The sequence below is a fragment of the Camponotus vicinus genome, unplaced genomic scaffold, assembly GCF_025532165.1.
Source record: "Camponotus vicinus isolate PSW18456_S1 unplaced genomic scaffold, iyCamVici1.0 SCAF_3, whole genome shotgun sequence".
Taxonomy (NCBI): Eukaryota; Metazoa; Arthropoda; class Insecta; order Hymenoptera; family Formicidae; genus Camponotus; species Camponotus vicinus.
The window spans coordinates 18939722-18959567 of NW_028141967.1; the positions used below are offsets into that span (position 1 = coordinate 18939722).

General features: G+C 32.8%; 1 protein-coding gene across 19 annotated transcripts in view; it reads right to left on the bottom strand.

Moving 5' to 3' along the window:
- Unc-115a (actin binding LIM protein Uncoordinated 115a) overlaps positions 1–19846 on the bottom strand; it is a 28252-nt gene that overhangs the window by 7905 nt on the left and 501 nt on the right. For 14 of the 19 annotated variants that reach the window (XM_083095285.1, XM_083095284.1, XM_083095280.1 and 11 more), the window contains exons 1-10: positions 14771–15652; positions 7120–7280; positions 6811–6976; positions 5702–5930; positions 5077–5395; positions 3319–3390; positions 2587–2770; positions 2018–2277; positions 1661–1928; positions 1352–1435 (exon numbers count right to left, since the gene is read on the bottom strand). In XM_083095285.1, the coding sequence (XP_082951411.1) occupies positions 1352–1435; positions 1661–1928; positions 2018–2277; positions 2587–2770; positions 3319–3390; positions 5077–5395; positions 5702–5930; positions 6811–6976; positions 7120–7280; positions 14771–14870 (1843 nt within the window). In that variant the 5' untranslated portion in view covers positions 14871–15652. Of the gene's footprint in view, positions 1–1351; positions 1436–1660; positions 1929–2017; positions 2278–2586; positions 2771–3318; positions 3391–5076; positions 5396–5701; positions 5931–6810; positions 6977–7119; positions 7281–14770; positions 15654–19846 lie in introns of those variants that run through there. The other 5 variants (XM_083095283.1, XM_083095281.1, XM_083095277.1 and 2 more) reach the window with 4 other exon arrangements.

The following is a 19846-nucleotide window of genomic DNA, read 5'->3' on the forward strand; positions in this document are numbered from 1 at the left end:
CTAGTACAAATGTATTATTAATATATAACAACTTGATACCAATATTATGATTACCTCTTCCAACATTATTCTGTTTTGTTTTTCTTGCGACTATATTATTTATTTTTTAGTATAGCACAAAATTAGATTTATTGTGATATATATTAGCGTTCTAAAGTTAGCTGATGATCCAATATTGGAAGATATTATAAGCAAAATTCTATGTATTTGTGAAAAAGCGAAAATGTGCAGGAAAGAAATAATCATGCATGTTGGCAACAATAAAACAAAAGATTAATTATGCCAAAAATTATTTATCTTCCAATATTGTAGATGATATTTGTGCAGCTGGAAAATATCTAAAAATTAAAATCATCTTTTTCTACAAGAAAACATTATTATTATTAAAATTCTTTTTATCAATTTAATTTATTAAAATATATTTATTTAATATTTATAAGATAAATAAGAAATAGAGGTAATAAAATTGTTTCTATATTGCAAAGAAATATTCCAACTGTAAAAATAAAGTTGGAAGAAATTAGATTTCTATAATGTATTCATTTCAATTCATTTTATTAATCTTGATATTGAATATTAACTTTGATTTAACTTAAGCCGAATAATTATAAAGGTAATAATTCAAATTTTACTGAAGCATACAGAAAAGAAAATTGATAGTTAATATTTCGTTTAGTTCGAGTTTTATCTAAAGGTACAATCGTGCCATGAAAATGAGAATGATGTGCATAGAGGGCAATGTATGTTCGTGTATAATGAATTTCGTAATCCCAAGTGCCATGCAAAATATAGGACAGAATCAATTACCTCGGGAAACGATTTCCACGGCTAAAGATTGCAATGGTAATTTAACTGTCCATATTTTGAAGATCTGATTGACGCGCCGCCTGACACAGCTCGACGAACGGAAAAAAATAAGGAAAGCACACTGAATTAAAGGATGCAACATGCATAGGCAGCATACATCACCTGTTAGATTAATTGGGCGTCCAATGTGTAGTTTTTGGTGCTATATCCCACTTAAAACAAAGTCCTGCTTTTGTTACGTACTGTTATCATCGTTTGTTAATTAGCGTGAAAAACCCTCCCACACGTAATGATTTACATTTGCCGATTCTGTCGTGCTCCACGTAGCAAACGTTTTTTTTTCAGTGGTAAAACTGGATTTACGATCTCCCGCCCTGGGAAACCCCGCTCTATCGAAACTCAGAGTTCTCTAATCGATGTTATTTCAAACGGTAGAGTGGTATGTTAGTGTCATGTGCGAACGTGTGGACATGTATGAGATGATCGTTACTTATGTTAATGAGACAATTACGAATGGCGCATTAAATGGCAAGTGGAAACTTACCGTTGTAGCTAGGACCACTGGATCTGTAACTGAAACCATCGTCGTCCTCCCAAGGCCGTGCATGATCAATATTTCGTGAAGGAGCTGTAACAAAAATGTTGAAATTATTCTATATTATATGTAATATATACATATTTGCAGACGTTCGATTAATTTGTATTTAATAAAATCATGTATCTTTCTCAAAATATTAAATAAACAATTTCAATATATTAAATAAATTTAATTAAAACGAATTAAATTTTTAATTGAAAAGTTTTTATATTAAAACAAATTTTATATATTAAAAGAAAATTAATTATAACTTACATGCACCCACAGGACTCTCATAACGCAATCGATATGATGGTTCTCGAGCGGCAGATGGTGTCCTTGAAGCATTTCTAGGATCAACATTTGCAGCTCTGTGTCTTAAATTTTCTCGATCCTTTTCGCGATCTTGCAGGAATACTTTAGCTATTCCCGTATCGATCTTGCTCAATTCGTCCTGCTCCTTTTTCAGTTTTTGCTCCGCCTCTTTGATGTATGTTGTCGTTTTGTTGTCCACTTCATCCTCGTCATCAGATGCAGGTACACCCTGAATTAGATACAAATATCGAACATTACATGATAACTAAGACACTAGCATTACACATCATTGAAGGAATAAATGGGATAAGATAATACCTTATATGTATCGGACCATCGTCTACGTCTTTCAGGATCAGTGTAAGGATACGGCGGAGCGGGAAAATCGTCTCTTTCGATTGGCGGTTGAGCACCTGGAGATGGCTTCATAGCGTCAGGATAATGAGCTAATTCTATCGGCTCGTCGTTATCCACCTGACTTGCTGGCGATTTAGGTCTAGTGTCGCTTAATGCATCGACCAAGGCTCTCATTCCGGATCTACTGCTGCGTCCACCGCTACTTCTTATCGAACGGGATGCTACGTGAACAAAACAAATGTGTCGTACAAGCTACAAATAAATTACATAGAGAATATAAATAAATAGTCTAAAATACGCACGCGATGTTCTCATAAATTTCTAAATATAATATTAGAATAAAAAAAGTTTTTTCTTAAATATTTTATTAAAAAAAGATATTAATTTTTTTACGATATTCACAACAAAATATTTTATAAATTTAATATAGAGATTCTTAGTGGATTGTAATTTTTGTTGCTGGTCTTCAAAGTGTTGAAAAAGAGACTGTTTAGATCCTAATAAAATGAATATAAATAAAAAAAACTTACAGCTAGGTCTATGGAAATGCGGGCTAGTTGGGGGTTTATCGTATGGCTGTATCGGGCGTCTCAGATATCCTTGACTGGGCGTTTCAGTCAAATATGAGTAAGTATAAATCCTAGATACATCTTCTACCGGTCGTCCGTATTCCCTCAAGATCAGACCCGGACTTCCAGTCCGCGCAGGATAATACTGAGGCAATTAATGAATTTATATCATGCATGTAGGTAATTTGCTTTTTGCGTATCTAAACGTTATATTAAATATACAAGGTGCATAAAAATCGTATAAACGAAAAATAAAATCTCCCTTTATCTTACATTTTAAAGCTTTTTATTTTTTGTTCTTTTTAAAAAAATTAACATTATTCCGATTTTATTTGGATTTTTGATGCATCTTATATATAAAAAGAAAATATTGTGCAAGGCGAGTAATGCTCTGTCATTAAAAAATTATATCAATCGTCTCTCCATTTGTTATATTTATGATTTGGAAAACAAATAAAATTTATAATTAAGATTATTGAAAAATAATCATGTAATTTGGTTATAGAAATTCGCTGCTAAATTTTACGTCGTTACGTGCCGTCGTCTTTCGTTCAACGGATCGATATAATTGAAATCGGATAGCGAGCGTTTAACAGAGCGAAAACACGCGATGCTAAGAAAAGGTAACGCGCGAGAAGTGATACCAGAAATACTTGTCTGAGAGAGTGCTGTGCTAAGTGACACATGGCATACCTTGCGACTGAGGCTGCTGTAAGGGCTGCACAGCGATCCGTTCAGGCTTGGCGTGCGTGACCGCAATGAAAACTATACACAATGACCGTGCGGAAAAAGTAAACAACAATTAAGAAAAGCGATAATAAAAAAACTTAATCAAAAAATTGAAAAATAATAATATAATCTCTCTGATGTGTGTATATATGTGTTCGCTTGTTTCCTACGTCGAGACGTGCGTAAAACGAAGAGCGGTAAAACGATGAGCCAGCCGATTTCGAGGCAAAAAATCAAGCTATACACAAAGCTAACAAAATAATGAGAATATTTTTTTAGATCTACGAAGTATTTGGCTCTATATATATTACTACTGATAATGATATACATATGCCAAGAGTGCCAAAGCGTTTCGTAGAAGAATTTCGAATGTAGAATGTAAAGTAACGTTATTCTAAAGAATGTTTCATCGTTGTCCATTAGCTAATATTATTTATTAAATATTTTTCAAAAATTGTAGGAAAATTTTTATTTTTTAATATAACGAAACATTTGGCTTCTTTTGTTATCGCAATTAACAAATTTGTGTATGCAGACGAATACAATATACAAATACAATGCGGTTAAATCGAGTAATGCAAGTGCTAGATATAAATAGCAGCATGCACACATTTCTTTATTTTCTAACATATAATACATAGATATATGATCTTTATCAATATTAAAAACATTGATTGTAGCAACTATTTAATTGAGATTAAACTTTCGATTTTAAAAGAACCTTATCGATTTTAAAAGAATCTTATGGATTTTAACATACATAAATAACTAAACATTCTTATAACAATAAATGCTAAATGAGTAACTAAAATTATATATATTTTTGATTGACAAATATAAATTCGTTCTTTGAATTAGAAGAAAATTAAACATTCGATCGTGAAATGTGATGCTATTTTTTATTTACTGTTTGAAATATATCAGTTTGCTTCAATCTAATGTATTTACATCACTGAATGTGTATCGAAGAGTACGCGTATCATGAGTACTTAATATTATCTTTATTCAAACTATTTGTTATTTGATCTATGATATTTCTTCAAATACAGTTCGCAGGCCGGTATTCATAATCCGTTCTTATATTTAAGACTATCTTAAGTACAATCTTAAGATGTTACCAGATGGATTATAAACTAATCACACAAAGTTATATTAGCATCTTAAGACTTTACTTAAGGCGATCTTGAAATAAGAATACAGGCGGACTATGAATATTGGTCTTATTATTCGTAGAATATTTATCGTTTAAAGAAAATACAATTTCTTAAAAGCAGTCTATAAGCATGTATATACATATATTAAATGATATAGGCATGTATATACAAATTAAATGATTGTTAGGCCGCAAATAATATTGCACCGATTGTACTCTACGTTAGTTCATAAAATCGAAAGCTTGCTTGTTATACGAACAAAAACATTATATAGAATACAAATATCATGTGTAGCCTTTTATTCACAACAAGCTATAATAAAAGCGCACACGGAAATAAGACAAAATGCAATATTTTCAAAAATGTTAATCTAACAATCAACGATCATATCCACACAATATTTTAATATATTAAAATGCTACAATATTGCTTCGTCAGTTCTTGTATAGTTAAATTGTGAAAATATAAACAAACCTCTTTTTTAACAGCTTAAATCAATTATATACGAATGTACAGAATAAATATATGCCTGAACAGCGAATCTCACCGATTGCATGTTTCAACTTACCTGCATCTCCGAAGCGCTGCTGGAGATCCGCTCTGATTCCCGATGCTGCGGGGTATGAGCGTCATGCCCGTTGACGATACCATTAGGTCCGGTGGTAGGTCCTGGACCACAGCGCGGGTGCCATATGGCAGCACCCTGCAGGTACATTTCCTCTCCATCACCGAACGGATCGCCACATTTCGTACAGCGCGCACAAGTCGGATGGAAATGATGGTTGTCGCCGGCTTGTAAAACCTTGCCGCTGATGTAACGATTGCAATAGGCGCACTTTACTCCAAACTGCTTCTGATAATCCTTCTCGCAGTAAGGCACCCCATCTCTGTTGAAGAAGAAAAGTTATATAACGATTTACTTATTTTGTATTTTCATTCTGAAATCCGATTTGAAAAAAATCGAACAAATTTAAAGTTGAAACAGATGGAGAAATTTTTATAACGTTATTAATCAGATATTAATTGTCCGACTTTTTAAAGATATACTTGTTTTCTTAAAAACTTTATTTTTAAACTTCTCTAATTCTACGATTGCTTTATAGAATTTTGAAAAGAATGCAATTAATATTATTAATACGTTTTTGAATGATCAAGATGCGAGATGATATATTTGTGAATCGCACAAGACTCACTTTCCCATGTATTCTCCATGAAGCACAGTGTTGCAGCTATGACACTTAAAGCACCAAACATGCCATTGACGATCGAGCGCGACCAATGCCTGACCTTCCCTCAATTGGTTTCCGCAACCAGCGCAGGCACCAGGGTCAGCATGTCCGCCTTTAGTACTGGTGCTATTACCGAGCGGTGTGGAGGCCTCGCGAACTGGGATACCAACGCATCGGTGACACAACGCTTGACCTGAAACAATACACGATTCGCGGAGATTAATGAGATCCGGAACGGATTTCGAGGCGTCATCATTAACCTTCGCACTTCAGATCTTCCATAACAAAACTTATCATCCAATTCTATATTTATTCCTACAATTCTTTCATTCAGACACAATTAATCTATATAACACAAGTTTAAATCTATTATGTTAGTTGCATATAAGACATTGAAATAATTATTGCTTAATTATTAACAATAATCAAACACATCAAATGCTATATAAATGTATGTTACAAAATAACACGTATTTTCATAGATTGATTCATAAAAAGAGTAACATTTATTTCTGCTTTCAGCGAATCTTTCACAAATTAAATGAGAAAAGATAAAATTTATTTCTATTATTATTTTCTTGTTAAGATAAGAGTATTAAATGTAAGATTAACGTAATTTATTTATAATGACCTCAATTTCTTGAGAAATGTGTGACACATTGAACCGTTACATTATATACACCATAAGTTGATGTACGTCACCAGGTTTTTATTTTTGACTACGTAATTGTTACAAGGACATAGTACAGATACATGGCCTTGTAACAGTGAAGCAACGATATACCAAAGTGGCAATTTACTCTAACAGATTAACTGCCACGCTAATTGTGAAATCTGCACTAAAGTGACGCTGGCTATGTAATCTCAGTACGCATCGCTATTTACAATTGATAGAAATTGTCGACTATTTGAATTAGCGATTTCTCTGCATGCCATTTCGCGCATGCTCATTTTGTGTAGCGATGACTACATTATATTAAAAAGTGATACGCGTTAAAATATAGATCGAATACACTACTTTATAACGTATTAAATTAGCCTTAAATAAATAAAGATTTTTTCTAAACACATACCTTGAACAAGAGATACTTTTGTTCCTTGTCCAAGTAGCGGTTGCCGGCATCTCTGGCAATGAAAACAATTCGGATGAAACGCGTGCTTGTCGCCGGCTGTCACTACGTCACCCTCCACGTATTCTCCGCAACCGGCACATCGTGTACCCCAGCGTTCCCGATAATCCTATAAACAAAAAATAACAGGCAAAAATAAATTATAAATATCAAACATTTTTTTCTCTTATTTTTTTTCCACGGTAAATGGCTCTCTCATTAAAAGATGATATTATATGAGATAGATTATGTCGAACAAAACGCGCAACTCACCTTAGTGCAGTAATAGGAGCCCTCGCGCGTGAAAAATCCACCCAGTGCCAAACTAGCATTACACTGAGCGCACTTGAAGCACCCTATATGAAAGTATTTGTCTTGCACGCGCAGCACCTCCCCGCTGCACTTCTTCTTGCAGGACTGGCAAAATGTTTTACCTGAAACAATAAAGCAATCTCCATTTAAGAGATGCACTACCTTTGCATCATTGGTTTTCCATTTTATTCTTTCCATTTCGCATATAATCTAAATATAATAATAAATTGGAATAAATTTAGAGAGTATTGTAATTAATTCCCATTAATTATAGCATTCTCGTACGTAACAAATTGCTATTGTTGTGATATAATTTGAAATAACAAGCTTATAGGAAACATTTATACGTTCAAATACTTAGAGTAAAATGCATAAATTTTAACTTACAATTAGAATAATTCTATAGTTTATTTTTTTAATCTATTGTGATTCCTTTATCTTTATATATTATCCTTGTAAGTATATACTCTACTATCTTAAAATTTATATAAAATTTAATTTTAAACTAATAAGAAATATCAGGAAATTAAAAATTGATAAAATAAAGTATTTATTAACAGCGTGACTTTTTCCTGTAAGAAGTGGAAGGTAAAACTAAAAGCAAAAAGAGACATTGTATGAGTCATGCACCTGCTCGCTCATGCGTATTGGATTATTTGAGATTTCTACGAGTGTTTACGCAACAATGGCGATTCGCATCTTCCACTTGCTCGTTGCACTCGCGTGGTCATCGGCGCTCGTTTAAGAGCACGTAACTTCCAACTTGTTATATAACGCACCTGTCGTCAGCTAAAAGGGTGCATTACAAAGCTCGTCTTCAGGAAAAAGACCAAACTGTGCGAGCTCGTGAAAGCTAATATAGCGTTTTCCATCGAGACGATCTGGATAAGTTCCAAAATAATCACATTCGACTTTCACAAACCGATATTTAGACTTTCAACAATATATAGCTTTCACGAATATATATAGCTTCCAAATTGAAACAAAATCTATTGGCAAATTAAAGATAGAATTTATCTTTTTTTTTCTTTCTTTTCAATATACTTCTATTAAATATATAAATTTCTAAAAATCAGATAGGAATTTTAATCGATTATCTCAATATCTTTTTAAAGAATTGTTAAATTGAAAATGGTTCTTCGTCTTTTTCTCTTTTATGTAGCAATCAGCTAAAAGGATTTTGACATATCATTCGTTTGGTGTGCGTCACTATATCTGAATTACATTCGTAACACATTGTATCTGATTTATACGTGTCGCGAATTAAAATTACGTCAAGCGAATACTAACTATAAACATGAAGACAACATTTTGACATAATAAGGGTACGAGTAATGTAGATACATTATTCATTGATCGTACATTATTCATTGATCCAATTTCGAATAAAAATCGGTACTTTACAGTCGTACATCCGCACTTGGCACGTCTCTTTCATTACACATTATAATTATATAATGAATAAAGAATATCTCGATATGACATGAGTAGCATAATTAATTCTCTTTCTCGATATATACTCTTCGATATAAATTCTTATATTTCGAATTGCGTCTTCCTGTCTCTCTTGTATCTGCATATCTAAAATTATTACATCGCGAGAAAATAATTAAATAAAATAACACGATCCTTGATGCAGATAATTGTAGGGAGCGGTAAAAAAATTCATCAAAATAAGTGCTTATCCTGCTTAGTCATTCAAATCGATGACTCAGTCATCTCCTGTGACAAGACGTGATGAATGTGGCGCCTTTATTGAATTATCGGTTGTTTTGAACGGCAATCCGCGATAAATTATAGTATATCTATCCAGTGCAACACTGGATTGTGCATGAAATGTCAGGGGAGTTGGATTTCCTCGTGCAGTACAGTCAATATTTAGAGAGGCAGAACTAATAATCTTCCTCCATTTGCGCTCGTTGCACCGAATCCAGCTGTTCCGCCTAAAGACCGCGCTTGTTTTGAGTTAACGATGTGTGCATAGAAAAAAAGATACACGGGAAGCAGCGTTAAATTACGATTCGATCCCGTTGGTACGAAACAGAACTTTTTATTATGTAAATATAATGTGGCTTTCCGCAACGAACTAACCACCTGTTAATCACGAATACCTTATTTAATGATGTCGATCTATCTATCTGTTGAAAGTTTGATGGACAGCTATTTCCGAAGACAATTAACATGAACAGATTTCAATTCGAGAAAGCCTCGTATATGTAAAATATTATTTCTAAATTAATATCGAGTATGTTTTAATAGAAAATATTTTAATAGAAATCTAAGTAAAGATTTAATTTGAAAAGTAACTAAGAGATAAGATAAATATAACACTTTCTTCCAAATTTTCAATTCTCACTCTTGATATTTTTGCCACATGAAAGTTTTGTAAACTCTCTTGATACATTTGGCAAATGTAAAGTATTTTAAACATCCTGTATAAATTACACACGGAATATACTTCAAACAAACGACTTTACTCCGCGGGAGATTGCTACCAAAAATTTCACGAATTCAATGAAACAAAAGCAAATGTCGGCGATATTTATAAATAACTTGAACAAAAAAGAAACCGTGCATAAACTTTCAAAGCGGGAAACCGGATTTCGCATATTTTTAAAAATACTTGTTGACATCATAGCCTCCTCGTATCTGACGTCATCGAGTCGTCATATGAGTTAAAGTCGACGAGTATGAAAAAATCCGCATGTAGGCAGACGGTGTTAAATGCATCCGCTTTGTTTCGACATATCTGAATGCTGAGAGGAATTTATTTCAGAAACAATTTGAAAAAGATTTTGAGAGAGATTGAAAAAATATTTCTAAAATCCATGAGAATTTTTTTCAAATTTAAATTCTAGAATCTGAATATTTATGACAGGATTACATGTATAAATAAGATAAAAGTTACGGTCAAGTTTTCTGCAAAAATATTAAACTTTAAATACGTCCATTAAATCAAATCTGTGATCAAATATCCCGTGTATAAGAAAAATAATGATTGTAATAAATAGAAAGTAACGAAAAATTTCAATACTTTAGCTAAAATTAAGCACATTGTATGTGTGTTATTTGTATAGTCAATACTTTCGGTTTAAAATAATGCTGACGCTATACTTTCTCTGTCTAGTCAACAGGAAAAGTGCGAAATAAAATACAAAATTACGACTTCAGCACTGTTACGATGCGAGCTCGCATTTAATCGAACGGGGGCACTCGTCCATAAAGTGACACACCCTCGTCTGCGCGTCACATCTCGTTTAATTTACGGCACGCTTCAACCGCAGCGAAAAATCTGTGGCCAGAAAAAATGTTAGTCGATAGGTCCAACAGACAAGCGGACGATAACGAAATTTATCACTCTCGTGATTCGCGCGCAAAGTGTCAACCGTCGTCATCGACGCGATAACAGTCGATGTTATACGCAAAGCGAAAAAAATAAAATAAAGTCACATTATTTAACCGGGTCTTTCCATGGAAGAATAACAAATAAGAAAGAGAAAGAGAGAAAGAAAGAGAGAGAGAGAGAGAGAGAAGAAATAAATTAATAGAAATTTATATTTCGACTTTGATCGATAAAACTCTTAATTGCTTCAAAAAAGCATTATATAATAATTTGATTAAAGATCAATTTGTAAAAAATAATGACAATGTAGATGTTTCAACCATGTTATTAATTACTAATTCAATATCGATATCCATCGTTGTGTCAAAAAGATGCCACGTCATTCAAATGCATAAAAGATCAGTTCTTATCGCATTTACAAAGTGAGGTTGATAATTAAAAATCTATTCTCTGAACGCAAGGCTTAGTAATAAATAATGTATAACAACTTTTTTAAATTTATATTTGCAATATGAAATATCTTAGAAATCAGTCTCGAGTTCTATTTTTGTAAAGATACAAAATACACGCGAAATTAATTGAAGAATGACTCTGTCGTGACTGTTCTACATAGGTACCGCCATGGTATGTTAATATGATTCATAAGTGGTCTAAATAGGATGTGCCAAAGTGGGGTTAAACGCAGCGACCCTGGACTGCCCTGATCACTCTCGCGTTGCACTCTGGGTTATAAGATCGAATAATAATCGATCATGCAATAAATGTCTACCGATTATGCTAAATCGCCTTGCTCTTTTCTGCTATGGATCGAACGATTATTCTATGCACAATTCCACTCATATACGTAGTCTATATAAATCAAGAAAACACTTCTGTTCTTATTTGCGATTAGCTTATTGCTAATTCTTCTTTTATAAATTGCATGATTTCTTTGCATCTATTAAAATACAAGATAATTATTAAATGCTAAAAAGTTAATAGGAAAGGAAATTTAGAGTTGAAACTTTCTTAGAAATAAATAAATAAATAAACATTATTATTAAAAATCATGTAATTATTGTTAAACTATTTAATATTGGCGCCTGCATAACTGAACCGTCTTGTCAACACTTGTATAAGTAATATAATATACATATATTCTGGTTTGTAGACGTAATTATGAAACAATTGACTGAGAAATAACATAGAAACATAATCGTTTATTTCATTATAAATTCTTAAAATTTGTTTATTAAGTCAATTCGTTAAAAGGAAAATTTGGGCTACTCATCCTCAAGAGAATACAGCTGGTGATATGAATCATAAATTATATTTGGAAAATATCTGAGCTTCTTTCTGAAAATACGTATTTGTTTCTAGAAAAAGATTATAACTTGGATGATATTTTTAAATCACATCTGAAATAATTTATGCCCATATAATCTTGTAATGCATTTTTATATTTTGAAAATTATATAATTAAAATGTAAAGTAATAAAATAATGTTTAACATCGATAGATATCGTTGACTGATGACGATAATCTAGATCTGCAAAAATTTGACGAATCTTTATCGAGAACAACCGCAATAATTAAAAAAAAAACAGCTAAATTTTGCATGATTCTTCTTATAATAATTACACGTAATTTTATATTACATTACATTTTATACAATTTAAAGATAACGAAATAAAAGCTTGCGTAGAATAATAGAACGTAGAATAATATAACAGGACACGTCTGTACGCTTAAATTTCGCTGAAACTCGCATAAATGTGCAGTCAACAGAAGAACATCTGCAAAACTGCTGTCCTAAGCGAACATTTTAAAAGCTTATTTCTCTATTAAGATAATTTAAAGAATAGATTAATCACACATCTATTATAATTATCGACTTGCCAAATACATTAATTTTCATGAAAGATTAATTACGCGCAAAATAATGATAATTTATAAATCTGCTTCTATTTTATTTTTTATTGACAGAAATACATTTTTCTAGACTTTTGTTCTACATTTTGTCTTTATTTTCTTATATTATTATTTTTTCTAATTCTAAAAAAGAATTAGAAAAAAATAATAGAAAATTTAAGTAATAGTTTAAAAGTAATATTAAAATAATTTCCTAGTGTAATTATTTTATTTCAACAACAGTATTTGCAACAGAAACAAGAGGCTTTATCATATAAAAACTTTATCATATAAACTTGTGATCAAAGAATTATTCGCGAAGGAAATAACAAGTTTAATTATCATCCATACTTGAACTCGTTCTAATTAATGAAAAAAACTATTGCTTTAATTGTTTGTTCCTGCGATAACAAACTGACGTAATGTGTAAGATTGCAATTATAAACTAAATATAATTCGCGTTATTTCATCTCTATATTATATTTGATAATTAATAAATTATAAAATTAATTATAATATACGCATCATGTTCCACGAAGTTAATAAAAATATACACCGACCATTATAAAACACGACAACAACTGCTTAACAGTAACTGCACGATAATTGTGGTTACATTTTGCGGTTACTTTTATCACTGTGCACATAGTAACAAGTTTCCTTGACGTTATTTTCGTTTATGTAATATGTACACCGATCAATTCAATAATACTTTACAAACAATAATATCTATAAATAGAGGCAAAGAGATTTCTTATAAATATTCCAGTGCATAATCATTCAATGCAGTTCAAGGCTATAATATGCATATTACCATTCATACAATTATCATTGCGTTACAATATCTTACAGAATTTAGTCATATATGATGTGATGCACAGAAACACATTTTTTTCGACATGTGCTTATTGTATGACAATTGCCCGGCAACTATTAATAATGCATGGGGCAGATAATTAATATCCCAGATGAACGAGAGGATAATTGTAAAGGTGAGAGAGGGTAATTATAAAAAATATGTATATTTTATTCGCGCACAATGTTTGCATGTATACGACTTTCATCATCGATAACGCAAAGTAAAAAATTGCAATAATTGCATCCCATGATGTAAAAGAATTCTTCGCACACGGGCCAATGTATTACATATCATTTGTTTGCTAACTCAGCTCCAATGTTGTTTCAACGAGAAAAGGCACTTTGCACCTTCAAACATCTTATTTAATACTGACAAATAATCATTGTTAGTTTTCTCTCGCGATGTATTAAATTTCGATTTAGAATCAACGTTTGACACCTTAATTTGAAGGCGAATTATAGCGTGAATCGAAAAGCAAAGTATTTTTGTATTTTGGTTTCGACCTATACGCGGTATCGCTGACACGAGCGGAATACAATCGTTATCTTGTATACAGCAGAGTATATTTTCCTCTTCGAATACATATCGGAATGGTTAAAAATGCCTTAGGCGTGCGCGCCACGTCACGTTTCTCGGATTTGCCTTGTCACGAACAACGAAAATCGTGACGAAGATATTCATGGCTGAAAGGAATGAGCATCGTATAATATGCAAATATCCTCTTTTTCTCGAATATCGCGGCTCGCGTGGTGTTACACAAGGTACTTTCGCATCGTGTGATTTAAGTGTCGAGTCGTGTGTCGCATCGAAACTTTAAACCAGTTGTGAACCAGCTGATAAGCGCGGATGATCAGTATGTCGTAAAATACTACTGCAATTTAGCATTATCGTGTAAATTTTAATTACGTCGAGTCTTTCTTTTGTCGAGACAAATTTTATTTTTACACGAGATATGATGTGGTCTCGACTCTGTAAATTCGAAAGATAGAAGAAGTGGGGGATTTATGGATTTATTTTATTATTATTTGGCGCAATTAATCTTTATTGAAGTGAAAATTAATGTATCCAGCAAATCGATAGTTTTAACGATTAATGAATATTGATACGATGGACAAATATTTCGATATACGCTTTATTCGGCTTTATTATCTTCGTGCGGATTTTACCAGCAAATTTTTCTTATCTATAATAATATCATCATTTATTTATCATCATCATTATGCAAACAAGCACAATGTGATGGAAGTGATGGGGAACGAACATCAAATTGAAAGATAACGATATTGCAGGAGAAGTTAATGTTGAAAAGCTGATGATTCATTTAAATATCTTTATAAAGTAATAACAATTTTATCGGAAATCTATCGCAGCGGATCTCAATCTATCCATCCGTAGAATTACAGACGAATGCTGACCGACGTAAAATAAAGGATTATTCACATCATCGACCGTGGAATAAAAGCTCTGCTTCGAGGAAACAATTCGTCGGTTTTTGCGGCCTGTCCCGTCCGTTCCCTTACCTTTTTTCAACTGCTTTTGCTTGTGCTCGTCGGCACCGTCTCTCCTGATCCCCGCTTTGCTTTCACTCGCTATGAGACTCTCGCTAGTCTTCGATTTCATTGTGCCTGCTGGCTGCGTTGCGTAACTTCAGGGTCACAAGTCGCCCGGCACGCACAACTCTTCTTCCTTTTTGCTTTCCCCGCGCGATGTGCAGAGAGATACCGATAAGATAACGTCACAGCGAAGAATCGGTGCGCGCGATTTGCATCAAAAATTTCGATTCCGGATCTTAAAGTAGCGCGGCGATCTGCCGTAGAATCGTGACATTCAAATGAGATCTGTCAGCGAGAGAATCAATCAACTTTTCTTGATAAATCTACGTGTCTTGATAAATCAAATTGAAAAATTTTACTCAAAAAATTATAGAAAAAAAATTTAGTTGCGAGTCTAATAAATTGAGATTATATCATATGTTTTCTGTTTCTTTAGTCAGATATATTTTATTCGCGACACTCTATACATGCCGTTATGAAACAAGTGTAGTTTCTAGGTAATAACATCCTTGATAGATTAGAGAGATATCAATTTTGCCGAAGACGATTATGTTGTTTGCCGAGTAGAGCGCATTGATGATAGCGTGACAAATTTTTACAGAATATAGGAATCTCGATTTTATCTACTATACATTTTCACTCGGGTACATGTAAATATATATATTTAATATATACGCGAAATTTTTTATACATCGCAGGAATTTTTTTTTATCCGATTAATTATTCACTTTGATAAGCTAACCTGAATTTCGAAGCAGTTATTCCGAATGGTACGAAAAATTGACGCGAAATGTCACGATACTAGGGTACGACACGATCGTTGCGACTGCCGATCGACGACTGCCTGTGAAGTGGAGGAGATTCGTGCGTCGAGTCCCGTGAGATTGTCACCCGTACAGTCGACGCAGATAACGTTTACTTTTCACGGTTGACTACGCCCTGCGAGAGCCTAATCTCGGATCGGCAGAAGTAACTTCGCGCTTTGTACTTTGCCGCAATTGTTCTCGTATTTTCCTCACCTTTTAGCAAATTTATATTGAACATACAAATCAATACAATATTTGTAAAAGAGATTGCCTAAAAATTAGAATCTTATAAATTGATAGAATAATTTATATAAACTCGTACTAAAGATGCAGACATAACGAATCTTCGAATTAAAATTTTAAGATATCAAGGAGAATATTTTCAAAGCTTGCAAAGCTCTACAAATCTCTTAAAAAAATTTTTTATATAGGTATAAATTAGATCTTTAAACTATGATTTTTATTTATGTAAAAAACATAAGATGCAGTAAGATTAATGATATTCATCAAATTGAATGACTGGAATTGGAGGATAATATTTGAATGCAATTTATAAATGAAAATTTGTTACACACATATATATATATGGCTTTAATAATTATAATTCAGTTAGCTGAGAAGATGTCCGGCGTCTGTCATAATTTTATCATCATGTATGCACGCGGTGTCCTAATTCCGTCAGCTTAAACTGATTTTGCACATAACAAGATTACATGATTAATACTAGAATAATAAGCGTTATTACATTATTCTTATAATTCATAATAAAAGATCGCCCTTTTACAAAAATATCCACAATAAATATCCACAATAAATTTTCTAAGTTATTTAATTGTATCTCGAAAAAATATCGGAGCAAGGCAAATTATTCTCCAGACAAATTTTGATACAGAAATAAAATTAATAAAATTAAGTGTTACTCATAATGTTATGATAGTGTTACTATTAAGTTTTTACGATTTTAAATTTTTGATTTCTTGTCTGAGAAAGGATAAAATTACTATAATTTTATCTTGCTAATCAATAAGCATTATGCGACTTTAGAATTGCATTTTGTTCTCGGGAGCAAGTCCAAGGACCCTCCGGCACAGTCAATGCACGCTGCGCATCGTATGCACCAATAAGCACCTGGAATATTGATCTAGAATACAGGAAACTAATGCCTTTTCAACTGGATAATCTAATATTTCGAAGATGTATAATTGAATATTTTTTCAAGACTGATCTCTGTATTATTATTTTTATAGACTACTAATATATTTTAAAATAATACAGAAAAGTCATTTTGACTTAAAAAAAGATTTCAAGCATTTAATAACTTTTCAAATAAGAATTAATCTCAAAATTGGTCATAAGATAATCGTACAGTTTACAGAAAAATTCTCGATATAATTGTATAAAAAAATAATTATATATAATTCACACGAGCAGTTTGGTACAAGAATTATACAGGTCTCGTACCAATTCCAAACTATGTATTTTCGTGCTCGACCTTTCGTTGACGCCAATTAGGGACCTTCACCGCAGCAGGATTCCCCCTCAAGAAACGCAACGTTCGCCATGTACAGGGAATATAAAGATATCGATCAGCAACGGGCTTGTGCAGTTTCAGCGAAACGCGTTAATAGCATTTTCCAGGATGGAAGCCCCTCGCCCGTAAATGTGCCAACGTCAAGCGAGGGAGAGAAACCGAGAAAAGGATCAATACCGCGATACGTCAATCGCTGCTCCGGGTTAACGCGCTTCGTTGTTAACTGATCTATTATGTAAACGTTTCCTCGTGCGTGAAATGGCCGCACGTTATACCATCTCGCATATAAAGTCTTCGCATTTACGTACGTTTACGTATGTGTGCATTGTAAAATCGACGGCCACGTAATACCGCAGATCGAGGTTACGACAGTGTCGTAACATGATCGATAAATGAATGTCGAAGACGCAAATATATAATAACCAAATCCACGCACTGCAACATAATTAATTACTCAAATGTAACATTCCGAAGTAAAATTGTTAATTATTCGAAAAATAAATTTATCCAGTGTGGCTTAGAAATTGCTGCTTAATCTCTTTTAATGTTCAGATAGACGCAAATAAGTTAATTAATTAATGAGTAATACTATATATTAAGAGATAATAACGTGACACAATTTATCTCGTATTTAATTTTTATAATTTAAATATAATTAATAAATCTCATTAATTAAAATATCATTAATTTTTATAATTTAAATGTTATGTTCGTCCAAACTTTTCCTCATTTTTTAATATGCATGAAAGAAAAATGCTAGAAAATATTTTTTATCGACCAGAGAATTGGCTACCGTGCAACATAGTTTGGAATTGGCACGAAAGCTGTATAATTTTTGTACCAAATTGCTCGTGTAAATCATATATAATTACTTCTTTATTTTTGCTAATGCTATGTAATCATGTAATGCAATTATCATAAAGATAACTTTCCATTTAAAAGTCTTTTACAAACTAATTCTCTCTCCGATGATATATATAGAAGCCATTGAATTGCTCTAAAATACCATGTGTATCGTGTAAGATAGATGACACAAGAGTGACAGTTGTGTAAGGAGCGTCACGCCTCGCTGACTATGGATCCGGCACGCGCGTGGTGCATCGGTCGCGTGAGTGAGTAGGAGATGAAATTGCAACGAGCGAATTATGGTACCACTGGCGTCTCCTCCGACGTGGCACGTAGATCAATCTCGTCTTGTAATTGCGATCGCAAATAATTCATATAATTGTGCGAGCAATCGGCGGATATGCGATTCGTTCACTCGCAAGACAGAGTGGATACGCACCGTGATACGTTATATGAATATTAAAAATCGAGAAACTATCAAAATTGTACAATAAAATGGAACGAGAAAATTTACGAGAAAATCCTCTTTTTCTCATTTTTTTAAATAATTCGTAGTCGTCTTGAAAAAGAGAATACATTGCAGCTTGTACGATAATATCTCGATAGTATCGATGTTTCTCGCGTTGATAAGAAAAATAGTAATACTTTCAAAATATTAAAGCGGTAATAAATTGCGGCGGTTCTCGAACGCGAAAGCATCTATACCATCAGCAATTCTATTCACAAGTACTCGCTCGTGCCGGCATTCACAACGAAACGTCAAAAGCGCGTCTGCAAGTTATATTTCTATCATGACTTTCGGAATATGTGTCATGTACGTTATTTAGAGCACAAAACTGGACGATTAGATTTAAGAATCTTGAATCAGAGAAAAGCAAAATATATGTGTGTATTATTATCATGTAATTATATAATGTTATATATTAATTAATATTTATAATATTTTATATGTAATTGTAATATTAATATTATATAAATATAAATAAATAAATATTTATATAATATATTAATATTACAATTACATACATAAAATATTATATTATAAATAATATTAATTAATATATAATATTATATGTATATATTTACACGATGAGATAATACATATATATGTGATACACGATGATAATATATATTAAATGCTGTATTAATATTTGTAATTGTATCTTATATTTATCTAACTCACAATTCTCTTTATCTCGTCTTTTCTTCGATTCAATATATATCGTCTTACAGTAAACATCCCTTGTTAAAGATGATATGGATTATATTTCTGATCTACATTGCTATGCTCTAAATAGCAATCTAAAATTAAGTATGATTTTCTCTAGCATAGAGAAATAAAAATAGAATATAATCAAGAAAGGCAACCTAAAATGATCTAACAAGATGATGAATAATCGGATAATGCCATTCTTCATAGAAACCTGATTACATCGAGAATGCAACGCGACATAAATCAATAGAAAAAGAAAGAAGAAAAAGGTCGTTTTCCTCGCGCGTAAGATCGGAAATAGGGAACGAGCGAGGGGGAGAGAGACTCGTCCTTAAATAAAAAAAAAAAAGGAGAAGAAGACTAGGAAAGCGGCTACAGGATCCAACGATGCGAAATTCTTCGGACAAGCGGGTCGCATAAAATGTGATATGCAAAAGGAGAAAAGGAGGACGAAGGCAGATAGAAAGAGCACAGGAAGAAGGGGGGGCAAGGGGGATTCTCACGCATCACGCGTATACGCGCGGGGAAGGGGGAGGGGGAGGGGAAGGGTAGGCGTTCGCCCTAGAAAACGTCAAACCGACGGATTCACCTATTTATAGACCACCGAGTAAGTTCGCGGTACGAGCCTTTCGGAAAACATTAGCCGC